This window comes from Meleagris gallopavo, chromosome 1 (genome assembly GCF_905368555.1).
Source record: "Meleagris gallopavo chromosome 1, MGAL_WU_HG_1.1, whole genome shotgun sequence".
Classification (NCBI taxonomy): domain Eukaryota; kingdom Metazoa; phylum Chordata; class Aves; order Galliformes; family Phasianidae; genus Meleagris; species Meleagris gallopavo.
Window position 1 is genome coordinate 24,579,527 of NC_139404.1, and position 26,499 is coordinate 24,606,025.

Consider the following 26,499-nt stretch of genomic DNA (forward strand, 5'->3'; position numbering starts at 1 on the left):
ATCTGTGGTGTGTAAACACCATGAGCAGGTGGTTTTACCTCATAAACTCTTGGCAAGCAGGACTCCTGGGTCCACGTCCCTCCGCCGCACTCAGAAGCCCTCAGGCACCGCTGGCCACACCAGCCGCAGCGCATGAAGGCAGGTGCCAGCAGGCACTGGCTGCAGGACTGGAAGTGGTGGCAGCCCGGCCCATTCAGTGGCACCTTGGTTATCTGTTGATGGAAAGAGATGACATACAGAGCCTTCAAATATGTACACTTGCTGGCAAGGAGTATCAATTTATGCACTGTGTTGTGGTGCTACTCAGATTTCAGCTGTGCAAGTTGTGGTTCGACTTCTCTTTAGCTCGATAATTATAGGATCTTATAAGTAATTTAACTGACATGATTTTAAATTCACTTGGGAGAAACCCTAAAGGCATCTTAATGTTATATACACTTACTACCCAGCATCTGGTGTTTACAGCAAGTTAGCATTTTTTTTTGCTGGGAACAGCAGTGTGCTCCTCGCAGTTCTGTAGCAATTACTGGAAAAAACAGTGTGTCTCAGTGTGTCTTAGTTCATATGTTTGCAAAACCAGTCATGGTAGCTGTTTTGGCTCTGGTGAGGCTACATTGGCAGCCGTGACACACTGGTCACACAATGGCCCAAATACAGTATTTAACACCTATTATCAGAAAACTTACCCTATATCTAAAACATAAATTGAAAATGATGTTATATTTCAAAATATCACAACAGGTATGATAACAGTAGCTCTAAATACACGTTATCTGTGCTCAAAATATTAATATTAGCATATATTTGCATTGTTAGATAAGTATACTTCATACTTCAGTACCTTTCTTAGGTACATTCTCTTTGAAAATGACTTTTATAAATATCTAATACGATTCTAGTAAATGATTAATAACCATCTTTCGTAATGGCTGATTTATTTCTTTAAATTCTTATAGAACTCAAGGAGTCAAATTATTGCTTACGATTAGGGTTTAAGATTATCTGTAATATTATCTGCTAATGCAACTCTACAGTGCATATCCTACTAATGACAATAGCATATTTATGATAACTCTTCATGTTTTGTTAACCCCTTGTAATCTGCCTGTGAAAATATTCCTCAAACCTTACCATGAGCAGCATCTCCAATTTTAAACACACCCACCTAAGACCTGCACACACACCTCTCTTCAAAAAGTTATAATGTTATGACACGAATGAACAAGTCGGGAAATTCTGCATGCATTCTTTTCTTAAGCCATTGTGTAGTTTTCTTTGCAAGCTCTTGAATTAAGGACAGACGTTCAGCCTGAGATTTGCATCTCCTGACTTTTGCTGGTTTGCATCACAGTTCTTACATTAGTTAAATATTTCCCAATCTTAGTCTGTTGGTTTTTTAAGGAGGGAAAACAAAGTCTTGGAGGAAACTTGCTCTTTCTGTGTTCCCAAGGGAATAGGAAGGTTGGGAGGATGCAGGATATAAAGCCACAGTGTAAATAGTTGCCGTTACCAAAAATCACTGCTCTGGGTGCAGGTTTACATGGGGTGCGGAATGATGAGATTATGAACCACCCACCTTTTTTCCAGTCACTACCAGAGTATAGCCATCTGCTGCTGCCGACTGCTCAACAACAACCTGGGGAGAGACGGGGTGGGAGTCCAGCTGAAAGCTGACGTGTGGAGCTGTGGACTCGGAGCGGGAAACCACTATCTAAGAAAGACAGAAATTCAGAAAATCAGCAGGCAACATGTGACACAAATGCATCCTGCTTGGCTTTCTCACATCGCTGCCACTTTTCTGTTTGCATTAATTACTTTGCACTACATTGCATAATGTTTTGCATAATGTTTCATCATGATCTGATTAAGCCTCTATAAAATCCACTTTATTTAACACAGCAAAATCATGGTTGTTGAGGGATCCTCAAAATGCATCGTGTTTATTAAAATATGAAGAAGTCACTGCATGCTTTCAGTTCCTGTAATTTCAAGTATTTAAAAATCAACCATAAAAGATGAAGATGGGTCACTTAGTCAACCTTGTAGATTTAAGATTACATTTAAGAAAAAAAAGAACTGTAGCTACAATGTCTAGTTAAAAGAGACTTCAGGCCATTGAAGGTCAAATGTATTTTCATTTATTTTCACCTTTGTCCTTCAGTTTGAAAAATAAACCACACCGTGTGTCATTACTATCTGGCCTTGGTGCTGTTGGAGTGCAAAGCTATGGCAGGAGCAGATTGTGGTGGCCATAAGTGCTATGGAGCCACAAGCAGAATCACAGAATCAGAGTCACAGAATGGCCAGGGTTGGAAGGGACCTCAAGGATCATGTTTCTCTAACTCCCTGCCACATGCAGGGCCACCAACCTCCACATTTAATACTAGACCAGGCTGCCCAGGACCCCATCCAACCTGGCCTTGAACACCTCCAGGGGTTCTCTGGGCAGCCTGTTCCAGCACCTCACCACTCTCTCTGTAAAGAACTTCCCCCTGACATCCAACCTAAATCTTCCCTCCCTCAACCTAAAACCATTTCCCCTTGTCCTGCAGTTATTAACTCTTTCAAAGAGTTGATTCCCCTCCTGTTTGTAGGCTCCCTTTAGGTACTGAAAGGCTGCAATGAGGTCACCCCACAGCCTTCTTTTCTCCAGGCTGAACAAGCCCAGCTCCCTCAGCCTGTCTTCATAGGGAGGTGCTCCACTCTCCTGATTATCTTTGTGGCTCTCCTCTGGACCCTCTCCAACAGCTCTCTGTCTTTCTTGTACTGGGAGCTCCAGATCTGGACTCAGTACTCCAGATGAGGCCTCACAAGAGTAGAGAAGAGAGGGACAATCACATGCCTGTCCCTGCTGGCCACCCCTCTTCTGATGGAGCCCAGGATACCATTTGCTTTCCGAGCTGCAAGAGCACACTGCTGGCTCCTGTTAAGTTTCTCATCTATCAAGACCCTCAGGTACTTCTCTGCAGGGCTGCTCTCAAGGACCGCTCCTTCCAGTCTGTATGGATGCCTGGGATTCCTCCAGCCCAAAACCTTGCATTTTGCTGTGTTGAACCTCATTAGGTTCACCTGGGCCCACCTTTCAAGTCTGTTGAGGTCCCTCTGAATGGCATCCCTTCCTTCCACTCAGCTTGGTGTCATCAGCAAACTTGCTGAAGGTGAACTCGATTCCATCATCGATGTAATTGATAAAGATTTTAAAGAACACCGGTTCCAAGACAGACCCCTGTGGGACGCAGGTTGTTACCGGCCTCCACCTGGATATAGAGCCATTGATGACCACTCTCTGTCTGTGGCCTTTCAACCAATTTCTTATCCATTGGGTGGTCCACCCATCAAATCCACATCCCTCCAATTTGGAGATAAGGATGTGGTGGGGGACCATGTCAAAGGCCTTGCTCAAGACCAGGTAAATGACATCAGGCACCTTCCCCTTGTCCACCGATGCCATCACTCCATCATAAGAGACCACCAGATTGTTCAAGCATGACCTTCCCCTCGTGAAGTCATGCTGGCTGTCTCAGATCACATGCTCATTCCTCATGTGATCATGCATGTCATCCAGGAGGATCTGTTCCATGATTTTCCCAGGTACAGAGGTGAGGCTCACCAGCCTGTAGTTCCCCGGGTCATTCTTGCTCCTTTTCTTGTAAATGGGAATGATGTGACCCTTCCTCCAGTCATCCAGGACCTCAACTGACAGCCACAACTTTCCAAATATGATGGAGAGCGGCTTGGCAGATGGAGCTTGATTCCCAGAGCTGCTGAGGTGGCTGTTGCTGCAGAACGGCCCTTGCCAAGATGAGACTGGGAACCTCGAGTTCTAGCTCCTGCTGATTTCTGTATGAGGTGGCTGTCCAGAACAATCTCCAGCACCTCTTAAACAGCAGGGAGTACTGGAGGCTTCTCTAGAAGATGTTCCAAAACAGGAGCCTAATTTAGTTGTCCTGAACCTCTTTTCTAAGAGCCCTCTCTCTCAATTTCAGGAGATCTTAAGGAGATTAGTCACACCAGTATGAAATTCCCCCACTAGTCATCTCTCTTCATCTTAAGTTACCTACATACTTCTAAGAATTTGGGCCTATTCCTACAAACACATGCTTGACTTTACTACTGTAACTTTGTTGACTTTAACGGGATGAGTCATGGTTGTTAAGCACAGGCATAAAGCATCTGCAGATTGGGGTGGATATTTGATAGCAAGACTTTATAGGTTTGGGTCTGCAATCCAGAAGGATGTGCACCCAGTGTGATAGCAGCAGACAACAAAGGCAGAGGATTGTTTACATAAGGGAAGATCATGTTCATATTTCAAAATCTGCATCACGTGCAGTTTACTTAAGGAATTTAGATAATCAGCATTTGTTGAGAAGATGAGATTCAATGGAGTTCATTATTTAACAATAACGAAGCTATTCTGAGAATAACTTTATGTCAAACGTTTCATTTTTCCTATAATGAAGCTTTTCTCCTGACTCTCAAGGCAGCATCAGAACAGCCAGGACATTGACTTACACGATTTCACTGGCATTTCCCATTGCCAAAGTCTTTCAACAAGATGGCTGACTCCAAAACTTGACTTAGAGATGCTGTAATTACAGCTGATGTTTTGTTGTAATTCAAGACTTAAATAAAATATATGAGCAGTTAGTTCGTGGTGATAAAAGCTTCACATCCCAGAGGTACTTACAGTTTGCAGTTACAATAAGCTTTTTTTTGCCCTTAAAATGAAACTGGCATTGTTGAAGAATTTGCTATAGGTTTGTTTCACAGTACAGAAAGTACTTTTAGAAATCGATACGGTCTGATCATTTTCAGTGACACAGAAGTATGGTCTCTGACTCAGTGTATTAGGGCATAAGCTCTGTTTTTATATTCAGGACAATGAAAAATAGAACAGACTGCAAAGCTGCATGGAAAAGCTTGATTAATGTTGGCATTATGGGGAGAGGTAGCACCACAGCTGCAAATACCTTTTTAGTTGATCATTAGCCATGTCTCATCTCGAATACCCACTGCTATAAAATGCTAAGAATTCTTTTCTATCATTAATCCAGGCTTCCTCTTATTGCCAAGCATTCTTTCTGATTGAGCCACAGTGTTAACCCTTTAAAGACATCTGTGTTGCAACTTCATAACGACACATGTAAATTTAGATCCCTTATCTCTACAATCTTGGAAAATTATTTGGTACATTAAACATCAAATATTTGTTGTGCTGGGGCTGATAATCAAATCACCTGCGCAGAGCCCAAGTGAGTAGACTTTGACCTCACGACACACAAGGAGCTCAAATTACACTTCCTAATTCATTTGGGACTGTGGAATAGAAGTTTGCTGTTTTCCTAGAACTAATTTGCCAGCCTATAGTTTTGCAGTAACAGACTCACGATGCAGAAAAGCTTTTTCTGTTCTATATAACTTTTGCATGCATCAACCCCGTCCTTGAAATTCTATTTTACTGTTACCCAACATAACCCAGAAGAGAGAGGTGATTTTAAGACAGTTTCAATATGAGGAAGAAGAGGCTACTTTGGACTCCAGTGTTATTCTCTGATACATCTGATTTTTATTCCTTGGGACTGGGCTGGTATATGTACTATTTGGCATTGTTTTAAAGTGGCTGCGCTACCATATATGGGATACTTCTACAATGAAAACTGTTCAGTTTCAGAAGGATTTCTCTTTGCAAAGTCTTTAAACCTGATTGCCCAAGTGCTGTCCACTCTCTCTCTTTCTCTCTTTCTCTCTTTCTCTCTTTCTCTCTTTCTCTCTTCTCTCTTTCTCTCTTTCTCTCTTTCTCTCTTTCTCTCTTTCCTTCCTTCCTTCCTTCCTTCCTTCCTTCCTTCCTTCCTTCCTTCCTTCCTTCCTTCCTTCCTTCCTTCCTTCCTTCCTTCCTTCCTTCCTTCCTTCCTTCCTTCCTTCCTCTTCCTTCCTTTTTTAATTTTTATTTGCTTACATTTTAATGAGATACCAAGCATTTCTTCATAGCATACAAGGAATGACAGTATACCTATATACCTGCACTCAAGCAGTTAAGAGAGAAGAAAGACTTGTGCAGATAAATAATTGACAAAAAGAGAACAAACAGATGCTAGATATAAATGGTCAGTTCCTGCAATAGTCAGAAGTCACCAGGGGTGTTGTGCAAGAGTCTGTGCTGTTTAACGTATCCATAAAGAAGTGCGTGAGCAGTCCAGCAACAAAGTTTGCTGAGGATCCAAAAGCCTTCAAGGTGATAAGGATGAGGACAGACTATGAAGGATGGCAGGAGGATTTTACAAGACAGCGTGTCAAGGCAATAAAATGGCAGGTGAAACAGAACAAAGAAGATAAATTTAAAGTGATACATGATAGATAGTTCCTGGAAAATATCATCTCTCTGCTCAATAGAAGTAAAAAAAAAAACCCAAAACTTAGACATTATTAGAAAAAGATTAGAGGATAAATCAGGCAAGATCTTTATTTCATATGAATTCACAATTGCTCCAATCCTTGAACTCTCTGTGCAGTTCTGGTTATCTCATAACAAAAAGAATACTTTAAAATGGGAAAAGGTTCAGAGAAAAGTAACAAAGGTAATCAAAAGGCTGAAATAAACAGTCACTGAGTAGATTAAATATGGAAGCACTCACTTAGTGTTTGGGATATGAAAAAGACATACAGGATCCTGAGTGGCAAGGAGATAGTGGTTAGGGATTGACCATTTAATCTCTTCCAGTCGAAGAACTGAATTCCATCAAAAGGCAAAAATGAGAGTGCGCACTTAAAGGGAAATTCTACTTGTACATGAAAGAGCTAAACAGACAAAACCCAATTTTTCAGCTCAGAAAATACTCAGACCTTTAGCACCAAACATAGCTGGTGGCTTGAAGCAGAAGGTGTGACACACGATGCCCTGCTCCCTAGGTGTTCCTTTGTCTCCATGGCTGGAGATAGACAACTGACCTACATGGACCCTTAGTTTGAACCCATTTGTCTGTTCTGATGCTAAAAATCATTCCAAACAGCACACAACCCTAACATCCTTCCTAAAGCAAAAACAATACTTTGTAATCTTTACATGTAGCTCTAAGTACTTCCACAATGATAAGGGGCAATGGTTAATTAATTAATTAACTAATATATTATTTAGTATATCCTTTATACTGGAAGCCAGTGATCACTTATGTCCATGAACATCAAAGTAATTCATTTAAATATTATCTTATTACCATGAGCATTAATGTTGTCAGAAAACTCTAGATTAATTTATGGATAATATGGCAAATGAAGACTTTAATAATTTGAATTGGAAAACGGTCTGCAATGGCTTTTAAAAATAATAATTCTGATGTTCAGTTGTGCTGGTCAGAAGGATTGAATTACAAATGTTACTGTGTGAATTGTGAAATATCTTCTGCAAAAATGAGAAACCTTCTTAAAGGAATCACATCTAAGTATCATATTGTTATTTTTTCCCTAGATGTCTGGCAGGTGGAGGCCATTACCCAGCAGAAATAGGCTCAGGGTTAACTTTACTATAATGCCTCAAATGCCTCAGGATATGTGGCAAAACCTTGTGAAGGGCACATATGTAGCTCTCAAAATGCTGTACATCATCTTAATCCATGGAGAGTATAATGGATCATCTCTGAAGGGTGCAAGATTCTCTATTCAAATGGAATATTGAAAATATTTGTCAGCAGGAGTTCATGTTAATTTGACTGTACAGATTTTGCATCATGCACTATTTTGTATTTTTTCTGGGATCATCAATATACTCTCTTTACAACAGAAAGCTGTCAAAAGTAGAGATATAGGGATGAAAGCATCACCGACATAGATTTTTCCACAGATTTCTGCTGGTTGAAAAATGACAAAATGGGAAGATTTGCAACAATTCACATTCTTATAAATGCATGCACACGTATTTTGCATTTAGCTTGAACACTCCAGACTGCCAGTATTGAAAAGCCAGGTGAATTTCTGGCCCACAAAGGCAGAACAGGAGTGGGAACTGAGTAGGACAGCTTTTGCAATGTTTGCCTGCATCCCATCTCTCTTTCTTCCTCCTGTCTTTGCCTGATTTAAAGTTCATGCTCATTTATCTGTGACCTGTTTGCACTTGCTTCCAACAAGGCTTGCCATTTGCACTAGTGGGTTTTATTACAATAATATTTATCTAGGAGGAAGGGAATTAGGTCAAAAGAAGTTTGACCAGCTCAAAGGTGAAAACGGCTTCCATTGTGCCGTGGTATAGATGAGTTGAATAACTGTGCTGAAAGATGCAAAGCTCTGTACTCCCTTGTTCTGTATCCAACCATTTTGCTAATAGGCACCATGGCTTTGAGCCTCAGTTTCTGAAGCAGTGAGGCTTTGCCATTTTGCTGTTTACAAGAGGAGAGCAATGTTGAATGCCTGGCTCTCTTGCTGAATTCTGGGATGCAATTTTCCAAGCGCTGAGTGCAGTTCCAAATAAAAAGCAGATGTGATTAATTTTTCTATACTCATTTCTGTAACATGCATTGTATTGCTTGGCATGTAATCTATGAAAGCAGCTATGACACATACTGATATTTCTCTTTTCAGGGAAATGAGATGTGTGTGTTATAGTTTGGTGGTGGTGTTTGTTTCTAATCATAAGTATTCCTGGGAAATGAATGTGACTGTCAAGTGTTCTGCACTCGGATATGAAAGCCAACAGACTTCTGCTCTGCACGTGAAAATTTCCCAAACCATTGATCTGCATGAGCTGAGTCTCTATCCTTCATCAGACAGAATGGGGTGCACCAAATGAAAAGATAAGGCAGCAGATGAAGGAAATCCCAAAGGAATCTCTTCATCATTCAAAGCATAATGTCATTGTCACAGGATACTGTGGAGGGCAAAGCAACATATAAATTCCAAAACCAATAAGCAGAATTAATGGAAAAGAATTCCTTTATGGACTATTAAAAGACTATTAAGGACTATTAAACACCAGGCACGGGTGCAATTTCCAGCTCAGGAAATCTCTGGGCCACTGAGTACCAGACATAGGAGACTACTAGGAGAAATATTGGTCTGTCCTTTTGCTTTCCTCATACATTTCCCCTGTATGTCCTGAAATCTTCATTCTAAACCCCATACTTCCTTTCTTAGCTGAAAAATCTGGCTAAAAATACTGAGATGTAATGGGTCTCTAAAAAAAAAGCTTCCTATTTGTTATTGTCTTGAGACAAACAAGTGCAGAGAGGCCCTGAGGAGGGTGAGCAGATGTTCTCCATGCCAACAAGCACTATCTATGCTAGCAAGTTTTGCTTCTCATGCCCCAAGTTATATTCAGTCCTGAAGCTGCTCAGACGTGACAATGTGTGACCATGCCTTGCCAACTCTTGGCTTCTCAACTAGCCCTGGCTCATACCCAGCCAGACTGAACGGGATTGCAGCCAATAAGAGGGTGCATGTAAACCCAGGGGAAGATGTTCTTACCTCCAGGAACAACAGGATTCACACCCTAGTGTCCCATAGAGATGAGAGGACACCTGCAGGAGATCCTAACCCCATGCATAGCCCAGTGCTACCCCACTCTGCACCGAGTTGAACTCCTAGAGTCAGGAGGTCCCTAAGTGGTCTGATACTATTGCCAAAATTGCATTTAGAGAGAGTTGTTACTCATAGTAGTTGTAAAGCTGTTGAGTAAAGTTGTAAAGTAGTTGTAAAGTTGTGAAGACTTTTCCATCCTTTTTCCTGAAGCACGGAACCAACAAACAGTGCATTTGTTTGAGTTTGACTTCAGTGATGTCAGCTTCAGGTGTGTGGAGTGTATGCAGTGGTCTGCTTCCAACCAGTGTTATGCTGAAAACCAGCTTCTGCATTCATCAGAGGTATCAGCCTCTTGTTTATTGTTAAGGCCAAACTGAATGTGAACTTTTCAGGATCTTTTAAAACTTTCCCATATCCCACTCTCCCAGAGCTATCAGAGAGACTTCCCCTTCCTGAAGAACTTTGCTCTTTCCTTCGTTACTCAAAACTCACTCTCTAAAGTAATATAACATTTCAGGAACAAAAAAAAAACAACTTCACCTTGGAGCTGACCAAAACTATAAGCATAGATTTTATTTCCTTATGTATTTGTGACAATCTATAATTTCCCTGAAATGCTGACTGGTAATAAATGAGTCTTTTCCAGTTATGAAAATATACTCAGTGTAATTTCTCTAACTCAAGGGGAGTAAGACTGGTTTACATCAGCTGTAAATCTGATTCCACAGCTATGGTAGTGTGACTGTGTGCTGTTTTCTAATCAAATAACCACTGTGAAATACCTGATTCACTTTGCACCCAACAGCTGTACTTTCAGCCTCTGTTCCCAGTCACACTCTGAAAACAAGCACAATAAGAAAGGTCGAAACAGCTGCAACTTCTCAACAGAAAAAAAAAAGGAGGGAGAAAAAAAGCTTGTTGTCAGGCTCCAGCTTAGGAAGGAAGTAAAATCATTTTTCTTGTCCGTCTCATGCGTGTCAGCTGTCTTAGAAATATTATTACTGCTCTGTGTTGTAACAGAAACCTCCACAATATTTAGTAAACTACAAACTCCAATCTATTCATGGCCAAATAAAAATTTAACATTTCTGATGCAGCCAAAACATGCTCAGTATGTCAATGGGCTGCAATTATGCTCTGGGAGAGCTTTGGAATTCGCCTTCCGGCCCCAATTATCTTCCTTAAAAGAGCTCACGAATCTTTGAGTTTGGACCATCAAGATTAGTTTTACATTTTGGCTGAAAAAATATACGTTTAGTAAAGGAGGCTGCATTTCCTGTCCAGTATTAGTGTATTAGTGCTTTCTAGAGCTGTTAAAGAGCATAGTTCTTTTTAATCTAAATAAAAGCACAAGCAGAAAATAACAGGTGACTATTTGCTGATTGGGTAAAGCATAGCTGCTTTTGCAATCTCATTATTTTTGGTTCCTCTGATGCTTTTTTTAAAGTAGCAAAATACAGGCTATTCTCTGAAAAATGCTGGGTCATTAGCACAGCCATAACCTTCAGTGGAATCACTTGTAAAGATTCAATGTGATCTGGCTCTAAATACATCAGAGATCTAGAATCAGCTAGCCATCATCGACAGAAGGAAAAACTGTTCTCAGAAACTATTTATTAAACCTTCTCCTGACTTTTGCAGAGGTGCTGTTCTTTAAGTACATGGTAAGCAGAGAAAAAAAAAGGAAATGGAAACAGGCTTAGAGATAAGGCATTGGTAGAAAGGCAAAAAGTAATGGGTAGAAGAAAGCGCAAAAGAAGATAGAAAGAGAAAGAAAAATCAAAGAAAGGAGGATCAAATGGTTGACTACTGATCAAGTGTAAGCAGTTGAATGTGAAAGAATTTTTTCTTGAGTTGAGTATGAGTAGTTTGCTTCTGCACCTATGGATGCAGTTGCCAGAGACAGAGGTACTGTGCAACTATTAATCGTATGGATAACTCCTAGTGCTGAAATTATGCCACAAACTAAATTGTCTAAACATAGACTTGAAATTTAGTACTTCAAAGAGGATCTAACTACAAGATGAACTGCATTCATTAGAAGAAATCCATATTTGAATATATATTTTTTGTTTTTCTTTCAGACAATTTCTATGTAAACATATTATGAAGATATTAATACAATATAACCTGGTATAAAACAGGTTACCTGATAGACAGAACCATGCAGTTCATTTTCTCTGAAAGCAAATCTCTCTCTGAACAGGTGTGGGCAACTCTGAATAGCTGCAAGTTACAAGTAGATTGTACGAGAAAATCCAACATTTTTCTAGACGAAGAGCTAAAAATGGTAGTGCAAATGATGCACTGTGCAAAAGGTAGGTGTGCAATAAGAGAAACAACAGAGGATTTCTTGCAACACCTTTCAGAAGTTCTGCAAACAAACAAAAAATGAACAGTTAAATTTCTTTGCTAAAAAGTATGGGGAAGTGACTGGGGATATTGTTTTGATGAATTAAGTTACTGTTAGATTATCCTGACTTTTTAAATCCATTTTACTTCAGTAGTGTTAGTTTGATATCTCAGTATTTAATGATATCCATCTCATTGCAGTTAATAGCTATATTTCCATAGAAACACAGAAAATCTGCTTTTGTTGGGTATTTGCTGATGAACATGTACTTCCTAGCACTTCCTAGATAACTATAAGTGTTAAAAAAAAGAAAGACTAAATGGAAGTGAACATTACATTCTGCAAAAAGACACATCTTCTGCATCCTAGTCACCTACTATTCCTTTCAAGAGCATTTAAAAGAAGTAAAAAACACTAAGGATTTTATTTGGAGATGGTGTCATTAAAGCTAGTTAGTATGCTTATTCTGCTGGTGGTCACTCCAAACTCTCATAGAAAGAGCTCCTTCTTATTACAGTATAAGACCAATGATAACTTCCTTCTGTAACTCAAGCCAATCTGGTTCAATGATGAGAATATTTCTCTAATGGCAATATGCAGTTTACACAATAGCCTTTCTTTTGATCTGAACCTGGAATGAGAAATGTATCCTGGAAATATGTTAATTGTTCCATGAATTGGGTAAACGTCTGAATGAAATGTGTGGTTCAGGACTTGAATGAATAATTTAAGGAATCTTGCAAATAAAAATAATGCTGGCTTGTGCTTTCCACCAAGGCTCCCTAAAAGCTTTGTGACAGCCAAAAACAAATGCAGTGAGTAAGATAGTGATTGTTACCAACTGTATTTTTAAGATAGGGAAATGGCTTTGGAAAGGTTAAACAAATTGCTCATGTTCTCTGTGTGAAGCAGTATCTATGTTTAAGAGCAGAGCGTAGGTTGCTCCAGTGGTTAGCATGTAGCTCTTAGCATTTGCCTTTCCTGCCTTAAGACTTCCTGCAGCTTACAGATAACGAGGCTGTCAAAGGAAGTTCAGGCAAAACTGGCAGGGTTGTCACTGAACATTTTGTTAAATTCCTATCTGTTAGAGGGAAAGGAGAAATGTAATTTGCTCTGATTTTCTCATGTTTTCCACCTACCCTTCGTGGAAAATTACTTTGACCTCCTGCTTTGCAGGAGCACAACAGACTGTTGTGGGATAGGTTCTGAATCCAGTCTGTGCAAAAGGCAGTAGTTGGGGTATTGGCTTTCCTTTGACCAAAATAGGTGCCAATTGTGGGTCAATAAATACTGGAGACAGTATGCACACCTGCCTACTTGGTATATTAAGGACAGAGAATGAGGGGAAGGGAGAGAAGAAAGAGAAAGCATGTTATTTAGACTATCTGATGACTTACATCCTACAAAGATTGTTATAAGAAGATGCAGTGCGCAAGTACCTTCTGATGGAAGACTGTCAGAATGAGAAAGCTGGAAGGGCACAGCAGCTCATGATGGCCTTCTTATTCAGTGTAATTTAACAATGGTTGATGGATAATACTCCTATCTTTGATGACTCATCAGCCCATGGAATAAGGATATTCAGAGTGCCAACAGTTCAGGACAAATAACACTGTCCAAGTGAAAAGGACGCAGACACTTGGATGCACACCCAGGCTGGCCCTCTGGCAGCTCTAGAAGTCAAGTTCTCCAAGGTGGTCTTTGAAGGCTAACAGTGCTTGAAGTGAGATGGGTAGATAGAAGCAGTCCTCATAGCTTTCAAAGTATTTTTTCCTCTTATGTGTGACTGACAAACTTCAAAAAGGCTTTTGGCCCTACGGGTTAGACTTATTTCGTTATTCACCTACAAAGAAGGCATGCAGACTAGTCTGCCTACCTAGATCAGTTATGCACTCAGTGGCGGGAGACAGACTTCAGGAGCATAATTTACCACTTATTATGGAAAACATCTTTTAGGGCAGGAAGAAATGCTGTCCAAAAGAACAGTGTGAAGAAAATGTCTTGTAAAATCTAAGATGCAATCAGAGATATTGTAAGTGTGTAGGGAAAGAAGTTAATCTCAATTCTTCAACTGTGAGTCATCATCTCATATGGGTACAATAGCAAGTAATTTGGTACCATAAAAGTGGATCAGTATCTAGAAACAACTAATGCTCCTGTTTCTGCACAATAAGCTGTCTGAGCATTTTACTTTAAGTTAGGTTTAATCTGATTAGATCAAATGACAACATGAAGCACATGTCTGAAACAGTTTGAAGAACCAGTCATTCTTTTAGACCTTTCTACCCCCAGCTGGTGTTGAAGCATATTCGGTATGTATATAGGACAGAAAGTGCAGTTTATTTTCCTTTGAAAGAAATCTAGTTTGTATGGACCAAAACAGATCTCTGAACTTAACCAGATGGACTGTGCTGGAATTTGATCCAGAACCATTGCTCCAAACCACAAATCCCATGTGAACATTTAAAATGTTGAATGCTGCATTAGATGCTTTGTTTATGTTCCAGAGGCTCTATTTTGCTCAACATTTTGAATTTTCTAACACCCCATTAAACTGGATAATACTGGTCCTCATTTTTCCCTGTTCTGCAAAACTTCAGTGCATTTTTTCAGTGTGAAGGTAATATTTACCTGCATGAAGCGTCCCTCTGAAGTTCCCAGATTGGCAATGGTAAGGTTCCCTTTGGTGAAGACAGATATCGAAGTTAACAGGATGTTGTTGAACTGGCCCATGAACAAGTCAACCCTCTGCAAAGGAGTCGTAACTTCTAAGCGGTATTCATCATCTTGTGCTCTGCAGTATGAAGCATTTCTTGAAAAAGCCTGTTAGAAAATGAAGCACAGATGAGTACTGTCTTTATGAGTAAGAATAGATCTTTGTCAGAGTGAAGTCATTTAGCACAAATGCATTTGACCAAAAGTATTTTAAAACGTTTCAAACTTAATTGCTTCATCAGTTATGGTGTTCCTTGAGGAAGGCAATGACTTCTTAACATTATGGGAATGTTTCTTTTAACTTCTTCGTTCTGTCTGTTAGGAAGAAGACCATAGAGTCTTTATTTAACCAGATGATATGTGTATAAGAACACATATCAAACTATCCTATTCCATAATGCTTCTTCAACAAGGCTCTCAGAATTCTTTGATTGCAGACCTTGACCAATAACACACTTGTTTATAAAACACTGATCCCTAGAATATGATTCTCTAAAAAACTTTGCTTTTTTCCCCACTTTTTTCTGCATTAAAGTAAGATTTTCCAACATTTTTCTTTTTCTGTTCTATATTTCCCCACGTTTGTTTCAGTAATAAGCCAGAAAAGAAAAAGATGGAGAAAGAAGAAGGAGATAGAGCAGGAAAAATGTGTTTCTGATTGTGTATTTTAATGAAACTAAGGTTGAAGCCAGATTTTTATAATTACTTAAGCTGTTATATTGATCATCTATTGCTTGTGCATTACTTTGTCCAATCTCTGTATATCTTGAGTGAACTAAAATAGTTGCTGTATTTGTGGGATTTTCTTTTTTGGTTTGGCAACAGAGAATATATGTTTTTAATTTTCATTTGAAAAATTCTTGAGGAGTATGCTTTAAGGAATCTCTAGAGAAGAATAACCTGCTGTTCTGATAATTCAATAGTAATCTATTAACTGAAAATTCCATTACTATTGATACTATATCATCTGTTTTGGTGAATTTGTACAAATAATAACTGGGAATCCCCTAAAGGATTCCCTAACCAGTTTAAATTTGGAAGTCATCTAGTGTCTTCCCACTGTAGCATACTTTATGAATAAACATGTAGGAAGATTATAAAGGATCTTAGGATGATTCCCTCTGGCAAAATCAATTCAGAGCTAGGTTTTTCCTGATTTTGTATTGATTTGTAGTTACAAACATGTTTTTAAAATCCTTTTAAAAGCTTGAATTTAGCCTTTTAAAGACAGAGTCTTTCCACTAAACTAAATAAATTTGGATCTTATACTTTAAGAACAAGTAGGAGTAAATTTTTATTTTTGTATTTTCTTGGATAATTTTCCTTCTACTGTTTATAATCAAAGTATTATGAAAAAGAACACAATTAACCCCGAATTTCTTGTTGGTTAAACACTGGTGAATTCTGGGGAAAAAAAAAAGCAATGCATTGAAAATGCTACTTGCAAACAGTTCAATGTAATGATTCAGTCCTTTGCCATGAAATTGTTGTATTTCTGAATTGTGTCCAGCAATAGCAGTGGCAAATGAAGTTTCCTGTGATTCCTGGAGGTTGCTTTCAGCAATAGAGCCAGCTTTCCTCCAGGTGTCCATTTCTCTCTATCATTTATGTAAAACCCTGCACAAAACCAAACAAGTGCAACTGAAATCTCTACGCACAATATAATGATACAGAAAGAGGGCATCCAGATTAGATTTGATACAGCAATCACTTCAGTTCGGTTATCCACATGCTAGAGTGTTTTCTCTGTATGTTTTGATATTAACTATCAGCGTATGTTAGGAAGTCAGCCAATACTTTGCATTTAAGCACACTAAACATTCACTGAATACATATTTTTAACCCAGAATTTGACATGGTTAAATCATCAACAATAGACAAATTTAACTTTTGTTTGTTTTGGCCACCAAACAAGCTAAAGGCTTTGTTCTTTTGCACTCATATCCTATCCAGTTGAAAAATATTTCTGAAACATCTGTGCAAAAATTACTCATACAATGAGTACGAATAGTTCAAGTGCAGAAAGATGTGCACTTTTCATGTTTTTTGAAATAATGCAGGTTTCTGAGTTTACCCTCCCCACCTTGGGACCTCTGCTCTTTGCTTTAATTGCTTTCTTTCCATGAGCAAAAAACAACTTTGGGGACAATGTTTCTGCTCTAACCTTAAGAAAGCACTTCCTCCTTTTTGCTCATCTCAACATGATTGGAACATCCTGACGCTCCTTGTGAAGTTCTGTTCAAGCTCATTTTAACAAGTGGCTAGATTATCCTACTTGCCTTGACACCTTTGCTAGCCTCCCTGAAGTCAGTTCAGCCACAAAGTCATTTTAGCCTTCCTCAGAGATGTTGTAATTTTGGGTATCTGCCCAAGAACCTTCAGACTGTTCCACATATGGCTCTCTTACAAAACCCGGCGCTTCATGGACCAACAACAGTGTAAGATTAGCTGTTCAGAAAATATAAATGCTTTGATCCTTGAGTAGAAATAGAGAGATTAAAAGGCTACTTAGAAAATTATAGAAAGATTGATAACACAGAAAACTTCAGCAAAGAAGCTGCTTTAAATTAACTCTTTGAAGATTGAATCTCTCTCTCCCTCTCTTTTTCACAGTGTACACATAAGTATCCTCTTGGCTGTCAATGTGGAAAAATAACTGATGTCAGATGATGCACTTGGGATGTTGTGCCAAGTTCCAGTGACAAATCACACAAATATTGAAATGGACGATTAGAGCATGGGTAAGTGCTTGGGTTGGGCTATACTGCCTCTCCTGTGTTATGAGAAGTGCCAATTTCACATGATTCATAGCGGGGGCTTTGTGAAGCTACTATAGGTGAGCCACTGAAATGTAACAAGGTGCAGGCAAGTCCTGTCTTTTGCCCACATCCAGAAGGGTAGGACATAACTTATGCTATCTTACTTGTTCACAGGAAAAGTTTTGATGTTTCAGGATTTATCTCGGTCTCAGTCCAGGGAAGACAAACACATCGAAGAAGTCTCCAGAAATCTTTGAGCTGGGCTATCAAAATCAGTTGCTGCTTGGCAGTTAACTGATGATTTACACCATTATTGGAATTAAAAATAATATTTTGGACACAGCTGCACGTGTGAAACAAAGTGCAAGTGTCAGTACCTTGTATCTAGTCTAAAAAGGTAGACTCAGGTACAAAAAGTCTCAAAAGGTTTAACCAGGGATTTTTTGGTGAGCTCTTCCGACATTTGCAGTAGTGTTATTTGGACAAACAGTTCAGTAAGCATTTCTCCAGGCTGGTCTTTCTAGAGCTGGCCAAAACCTCTCTTCTTATTTAAGTGCAGTGCTCAATTAGATAGTGTTATTATGTCTTGATCTGATGCTTAATGTCTTGAATAAACTAGAAATTAATGACTTAATTACTGCAGAACATCTCATAATGTCTTGCAAGCAATTTGAAGGACATCATTAAAATTTAAATTTAATTTGACAAATTGGAGAAATGGACTGAAAGTAACGAGATTTACTAGTGTAAAATACTACATTTATGAAGGAAAATTCAAGTACACTGGAAATAGGTGGGAGTCTTGTTTTCTAGTGGTTAATTTATATGACTTTTCACTTATTGACTCTCAGGAATCAGATGACTAATATCAGCTTTAGTTTCATGCTATAGGTCCTGAGAGTCACCAGGAAGAGAAATGGGCACCAGAAGTGCCTACAGAATTTCTCTATTGAGCATTTCTATTGTCTAACATGGACCATGGAGAAAGGAGCTACTGCCAGATGAGCTGTAGCCTGATATACACAAATGGCAAAATCCGTTTTCAATGTATAACTGCTGTAAAGAAAATGAATGGATGATTCTACATAGCAAATTGATTCCCAAGCCAATTTAAAATCGAAACAGCATATGAAGACATTTAGGATATCATCAGAATAGTTTCTTATCTCTTCTGCTGTGGAGGTCAGAGAATCAAGATGAGTAAACTGCAGCTTTCAGGAGTGTATTCTCTTATTTACAAATACATAATTGTGAAGAACTTATGTGTATAACAGGATGAACAGCAACAGTAACTGAGAAGAAGACAAAAGAACCTCTTCAGATTTTCCTCTCTCAATTTTCTTGAGTTTTCTAGCCAACAAAGTTTTGCTGTTTTGCGATGCATCCACATTTTCTGGGTAGCGTACAATATCTCTTTCCAGGTGAGAAACACATTTGATCACTCTATCCTTCCATATGAAAGACAAGAAGTAAAATTCTGGCTCCAGTAACATTGGTGAAGCCAAGATATTGTCTGAAAAGGATGAGTGACTTGATCAGCATCATGCTAGAGGTCTACTAGAAGACTAGATTTGGAACTTGTACCATCTCTTTTCCATCCCCCAAATTAAAAAATGTGAGGTACATTATGAACCTGGCCTGTCTAATGTTGTTATCTTTGAAAGGGATTCTTGGATTTCATAAACCTCATAAATCTTCCCAACTCACATAGCTGTCTCTTCAATTTTGAACTCAGGGAAGACTACGAAGATCCTCATTCTTGTAACTCCTTGACAAAATGAGGTAGAAGAAAAATAACCAGGACAACCTTTCTGGCCTCCAGCAAATGTGTGGGCCCTGTTCACTCTGTGCCTTTTTCTCTCAATTCCCTTGGGAGAGGGACAATCTCCCCTCTCCTTTCCCAGGTAGTTTCACACCATAGTTGGTTGGATGGATTAAAGAACAAGGAAGAAAATTAGATATGTATATGTAGCTTTCTACGCTGATCCCATGGAGGAGCATTTTTTCCTCTGCAATCTGCAAGAACAAAAATTTGTGAAATTGACCAAATTTCACTACTAGCAATTCTAAAAAGGAATGCTCACATTTGTTTTTCTCACTTAATGCAACTGTCTCAATTCTTTGATTACAAGCATAATCAATGACCATACAAGGAAAAACTATGGACATTTATTTTTTGTAAGTAACTGAACAGAAAAGAATCTCTTGTGAACAACAGTGCAGTACAGCCAGTCAGAATGCAGGAATATGAGAAACAGAAGTTCTTTGAATGTAGCATTTCGGCTTTTGCCAGCAAAATCGACCACAGTTCTATAATCAGAATTGTCACCTGTTGGATCAACACAACAGCAGAGTGAATTCCCAAAACTTGCTGCTGCATGTCCAAGAAGCAGCTATGTGTATCTAAACAGGGACGTCCATATAGCCGTGCTAGCTGTATGTACTCTTTAAAAACAGGCTGAATACACAGTGAAAACATTCTTCGTTGACACCAAGATTACCAAGATCATATTCTCTCATTTCCTTTGTTAGATATTATCAGTGATGAGCTTTGGTTTTTCATACTGAACTATTGCACATATTTATATCAATGGGCTCAGTATATCCTTGGAAAGAAGTATTCCAAATGGATAAGTCAGCTTTTATTTGCAGTAGGGACCCAATGGAAAACATACTGGAACAGTCTGCTGTGCACAGCCCACCTGCTGCTCTCACAGCCCAGAAAGACATCTAATGTCCACGTTAATGAGGCAATGATAGGTAGTAGGTAGCTTACTAGATACATATGCTCATCTTCTTCAAGCACTATTCTATCAAGCAGCTACCTCATATCTATGTTCTTGGGAAGAAGAACAGAAATCATTCAGAGTTCACATCACAAAAATGTATTTTAAAACACATCATACAAAAAGTGATGTGAATTTTAAAACATAGTTTTGCAAAGCAGAATTGTTCTTGTGATAATGAGGGGAAAAACAATTAAAAATTGCGTGAGCCAATTTCACTACTGGGCACACATTTCTCACCAAACAGTTCCTACAGAAGAAGATATACCATGTTTGTGGTCACTTCATGAGACTGTAGGTGCTGAGAACTCAGTTCAGTGTTGCCTGAGAACTGAACACATCTGTGGTAGGGGACTGGATTCTTCTGTTTCTAAGAACTTCTGCTGGGGCACTGAAACATAGCTTTACATGGAAAAAGAGCTTCTTCCTCTTTTTGTTTTAAACAAAGAATTGTTTCCCTCTTCCTTCCTCTTCTTCGTATTATTCCTCATGTATTTGAATGCAATTCAAGTGTTTTTGCTTTTTTTTTTTTTTTAAATAAAATACAGGGGAAGTATGTTCCCTTTCTGAGAATAAAATTTCAATGCTCAACTGCAAAGTAAGAGACTTGAAGAAAAAGCAAGATAGAAACCATTAAGCAACCACAATTATGCTGTGGCTAATACTATGCGTTACTATTGCCTGGACATGGTTGCAGTAACACAGGAAGCTAACCCTGCAAAACAGTATTAGTTGCAAAAGGAGAAATTTAGAGGAAATTACTGGAAGATCTTTAAATTACACTTTGAGCTTCCAGGATTTGATCTGGAACTCACTTAAGGAAGGAAGGATTGCGAAAATGACTCCCAAAAAAGAGAAATATTTAAAGAACTCCACTGAGGTAATATTTTACACAATATAAACCCACTAACTCCTATACTTGTTGCCTTGATCTACTTTGCTGTGAAATGAGGAGGGGAAGGAGGTTACAATAGTGATGCTCCACTTAAGGTAATAAGGTAAAAAGACATCCACGTTAAATGTAATTAGTTAATACAAATTAAGATGATTATATGTTCTGTTGTCAAGATCATTCAAAGAGTTATTTGCTTTTGTCATTGAACAGTGCTGCATTAGTTCTCGTAATTTGGTTAGTGCATTAGCACTAAGTAAATCTTATTGATTTGGGAGATAAAATGGACCTAAGTAATCTTCGCATTTTGCTTATTTCCTTTATATTAATTTAACATCTAACTCAGTATACAGATTATCAAATGAGAGGTGTTGACTAATTACAGATAGTGAATAAATAAAATAAGGTATAAGAGTTGTTGCTATAAATAGTTTAGATATACATTTATGCAGTACATGAGGTGCATTTTCTCAGAGAAATCCTTATTTATGTGGAACCTGTGATGATGCAGAAGAGCTGTGAATTTCACGTAGATCAGATATTCTAAAATAATGCTATGTTGAGACTCTTACTCCAAGAGAATATTGCTCAACAGTTGCACTTGCAGCCAAAACAGTGGTACAAGAGATGTGTAGGATAGAAAGGAGTCCAGAAAGTAGGAGAAAATCATACAATTGGCCCTAATTTCTAGTAGTGTAAAAAGACGAGTAGTGTATGCCTTGAGAAAATGAAGCTCTCATTACCACTTCTCCCAGGATCATTCTTCCCCTAACATTTCATTTCATTGTATTCACTCGCTGCATATCCAGTAGAACTAATATTTCTTTGTGACCTGCTTTCTGAAACATTTATTCAATAGTTTTTATTCCTTTGCAGCACTTTTTTTTTTTTTTTTTTTTTTTTTAATATATATTTAGCATGGGATTTGACTCTGATTTTACTTCTGTCTATGGAAATCAGGAGTAATTCCACTCTGATGGAAAACTGTCCGAGTTCTTAACCTAGAAAGTCCAAGTGACACAACAGTCTCCTGGATACTAATTGCCTACTGTTGCTTTAATGAGCAATAGTGAAGGAGATGGTGATACGTGGTCCTGAGTCAGATCAAACTGTGAGCAGAGAAATTGCTGAGGTAAGGGTGGTGCTGAAGGAGCTGAAAGGCAGATGTCTGCCTTGTCAGGGCTTTTGTTCTAAATGCAGACAGGATAAAAAAGTGTCTTTCATAAATGGGCAGAAATGGAAGGCTGAAAGCTTGTCAGACGCTTACAGTACTGTGGTATCTGAGATGGATGCCCTCTGGATATGCATCTTCATCATTTGGCAGCAGAAGCTGAGGGAAATTCATTCCTGACTTAGATGTCTCAGCTAACTATCAAAGCCAGGTGGGCTAAATCCCAGACTTAGTAGATATGCATGGGGGCACTGCAGAATCAGCTTCTTTTCTCTGGAATGTGGATTTGTATACAAAGAAACCCAACCAGCTCTCTCAGTAGGGCTGACAGTGTCCCATTGCAAACCATCCATCTGCAGACTAGATAGAAACTTGAAGCGGAGCAAAGGAACCTTAGAATTTGCTTTGCACCCAGGAAAATAGACTTAATCTGAATACTATGTCTCCAGTGAGTGTACTTAATGCTGCATGCCTACTAGTCTAAATTTTGGAAACCTCTTCCTGTGGAACCATAAAGATTTTCACATTTTGTCAGTTACACAGGATCAGAAAATTATTCTATGCCCAACTCTAGTCTTTAGAGTTTAAAGGGTTTCAGAAACTCTGAGGAATAAAAAACACATGACCAGAATATCCAGACATCAATGTGAAAAATTAAAAACATTTTCTGCTTGAAATGATTTCTGTGAAATTCCAGAGAAATGCAGCGCTATCACTCTTCCACACTAATAGCCAACAGGGATCCCTGCCTTCAGTGGAAGAATTTGATTAAAAACTCTCGAAATGGAACATTATTAGTAACTCTGGATGATAAAGCAGTGCCCTTTGCAGAAAATGGTAGGTTAACGGATACCACTTTTTCACAGAGAAATCCAGCTTTCAACAGGAAGATGATAAAATACCAAGCAGCAGCTCTGGGAGCCTGAGACAGGTCTTTAACAGGAGATCAGGAGACAAAAAACTCTGTAGTTTTTCAACACTTAGATTAACAGGTCAGTCAGGCCCCAAGCCCCATATATGCTGGAGCTTGGAAGAGTCTGCATACACCTACTACTCAGGGCAACATGGTACTTTCCAAAGAAGGTCCTTGACATGCTTTTTTCCTTGCCTTGCCTTTTTCTTGGGGACTTTCTTGTGTCACTGTCACTGGGCAATCCCAGGGACAAAACAGCCCTCACCTCAATGGTTTATGCCTCTGATGAATCTGGCCCAGCCTGAAATAACCATAGCCATACCTGTGCCTTGCTTCTTCTTTCATGCAGTTCAGACTGTTCCTGCCATCATACTCTTTCCAGACATGCCTTGCAACGCTGAGTGGCTAGATGGCATGTAGTGCTGGAGGGTCTTGGTGTGGCAAGCACACCTTGCCTTGCACTTGGTGCCATGAAGGACTCAAATGACACTGGTGGGCTATTTCCTGGACTTTCAGCATACAGGCATTGAATGCAGAACAGGAATGTGGATGCAGCCCATCATTTTACTAGCATGATTTAAGCCTGTTTTAAAGGGTGCCATTGTGCATTGCTCATCACCAAATTGCTCTTTATTTATTCTTTTGAGATGTCAGAACCCATAGAGTAGCTAGCACAAAAACTGTATGGCTAGGAGCAGGCTTCATGCCCAGGCAGAGCTCCGTGTCCCATTTGATGTAGCATTTAAAAAAAAGAATAAATGATTGAATCAATCAGATGGATCCTGGTGCCTGACTTTTAGGGGATGGAACTAGGCACATTCTACTCACAATACCAAAAAACGTATTATCTATGCTGTGAGATTATCCAAATAAGCCACATTTACCCTTCCTAACCAGAGAGATGTGCTATTTTTAAGCCTGCTAATATTTTTTTAAGCCAAATGGTGTGGGATATTAGAGTTACAGGGCTTTAGAAGAGTTATTTGTCTCTGTTTATTTTATTAAATATTCCTAGACATATCCTAAGGATGACAGATCAATAAGTGCCTTTGTGGTTTCCTGATAGAAGGCAGCAATTATTTTCTTCCATTACAATATAAGCATAACCCAATTTTACTTATCTATCATGATATGTAATAGTAATAAAGAAGCATCGGCATGTGTTCATTTTACTGTAATTTTATCTCTTGTTTTGGTGATTTTCTGTTTTCATTTTGTATTCTTCCAATATGATTTTTATCTCTTTGTGCCTTTCATTTGACAGGAGTGGCAAACAGTCTGTCTTGCTTTAGGACACTTGTGGGAAATGTAGTAAAAGCCTATGTGTGGTTGCTCTTTTCCCAGAAAGTAAATGGAGTATGTTAGCCTCTTATCTGTCCCTATAGAAGGAACTTCTAGAGTTGATTTCATTTTCAAAGATGCTTTTCCACAGAACTCAGTAGGGATTGAAACTGGGTAGCAGAGAAATGGGCTCACAATAGTTTGGTAAATAACAGACACAGAAAAGCTAAACAAAGCCCATAAGATCTGACAGCTGATATATATAGTTGAGATTGCCAAGGCTAAACTCAAGCCATTTTCCTCACATGGAGAATCCCATTCAATTCATGACAGAGGCTGAGACTACCAGGCTACGTCCGCAGATGAAGCAAGTAGTATTTGTCTCCTCAGCTAAGTACACCTCCACTCCAATACCACGGCTGGAAGTGACTAAAAGCCAAGGGTGAGGGGAGGGGATTCCTGAACAGTGATTCAAAACCTTCTACAGCAGCTACCTCTCAGATATATTTCTACTGACTTCGGCAAGAAAACTCCTTTACTACAACTCCACATTTTACTTTTAATTTGAAACCAGTTCAGTTTCCTCCTTTCTGTCACCCAAGTGACATTCCACTGACGGAAATTCTCAGAAACTGTTAACTAGTCTCAGCTCTACTGAAGTACATCTGGTATCAGACAGATTCACCATCAGATTAACTTTTCCTAACCCTGACTTCAGTGAGTTCAGGCTTCATCTTCTGAAGTATTTCACTTAAACACAACTGAAAATGTTTCATTTTGATTTTAAAATGCTTTCCACAAGCACTGGAATAAGTGAAGCACAGTTGAGCCTGGATTTACATCTTGAGGTTGATTGACTACACTCTCCCACTGAGCTATGACAGAGACTTTTCCCATGGGTGAGCAATTCCTTCTCTGGTCCCAGCTAGTCCCTCTGCTGTTTATAAAGGGGCTCCTTGCACTTCATCAGTTTCCACAGCCTGAGCATATATTGAATTTGTCTCTAGAGTCACACTTGGATTCACATCTATAAAATTTCTAAAGGTTGCATTTGTCAGGAGAACTAACGGAAAGACAGGCATATCATAACACTGATTTAGAAAACAAGGCTAAAAGCTAACAAATTTTATTAACCACATCGAGATTAGTGTAAGGCGTTTTTAAAAAGATCAAAATCTGAGAAGATAGGATTAAGGAAGTGTTTTGGTTGCTTTATTCTGATTTATTCTGCAGCCCTAGCATCCTTTAGCACCCTTAGTCTCAGCAGTACTGAGGGATTGCCTCTCAGAAAGATAGACTTCCTCAAAGTCCAAGCAAATTATGTATAATTTTCTACTGGGAATTTTTTTGGAAACATGAAATGGTCTACATCAATGACTGCAACTAAACTATCAAATAACATAGCAGTCTCTTGCAAACACTGCTAAAGGCTTTTTCTTTTCTTTTTAATTTTGAAGATAGTGGTAACTCTTACTCACTGCTGGACTGCTTTCACTGTCCTATGACTAACTCTCATAGTGGTCAGAGCCTTCTTCTTGCTTCAGTGGTCTGTGGTTTCATTCTGTCAGCGTTAAAAAGAAAGATCATCTTGGCAGCATTACAAAAAGCAAGTTTTAAATTCTGCCAAAATAAACTGTGACAAACTCATAGTTTATAAAAGCTTTCTTTTAAGTTGAGGGTGACTTACAAAGTGCATTTTAATAATCTTCAAAAAAGAACATAAGATAAGTTGAAAGGTTTGTGATTTTGTTTTGTTTTGATCTCCAGCAAAATCAACGAGTTCAGATCTGACAAGCACAAACATTCCTTCTTCTGCCTGTTCCTTCCCTTCCTTTGCTCTTCAAACTTTCAGATCAGTTTTGCATACCTAAGAAAAACAGGTGCATAAAGGGTGCCTGGCAAATTCTTGCCTATTTTTCTGGCCACATGAAACCTGAAAAAAGCTCAGTGTTTTCTGTTGGAGCTCTAGTGATTCTTCTGGAATAAAGTATAAAAAATGAAATGGCAAACCTTGACGATCTTGATATCTCAGTGTTAAGCAAACAATCAGGACAAAAAATTCCGACTGTCTTTGTGCCGTTTAAAGGAACCACAGGAAATCACAGCAACAGTTTTGCCTTTA

The 26,499-nt window shown here is 38.8% G+C and overlaps 1 protein-coding gene across 3 annotated transcripts in view; it reads right to left on the reverse strand.

Moving 5' to 3' along the window:
* The window catches only part of MET (MET proto-oncogene, receptor tyrosine kinase), a 92,164-nt gene that overhangs the window by 43,316 nt on the left and 22,349 nt on the right, over nt 1-26,499 (reverse strand). For all 3 annotated transcript variants that reach the window (XM_085219061.1, XM_085219066.1, XM_085219054.1), the window contains exons 3-5: nt 14,492-14,683; nt 1,577-1,711; nt 39-212 (exon numbers count right to left, since the gene is read on the reverse strand). In XM_085219061.1, the coding sequence (XP_085075187.1) occupies nt 39-212; nt 1,577-1,711; nt 14,492-14,683 (501 nt within the window). The remainder of the gene's footprint in view (nt 1-38; nt 213-1,576; nt 1,712-14,491; nt 14,684-26,499) is intronic.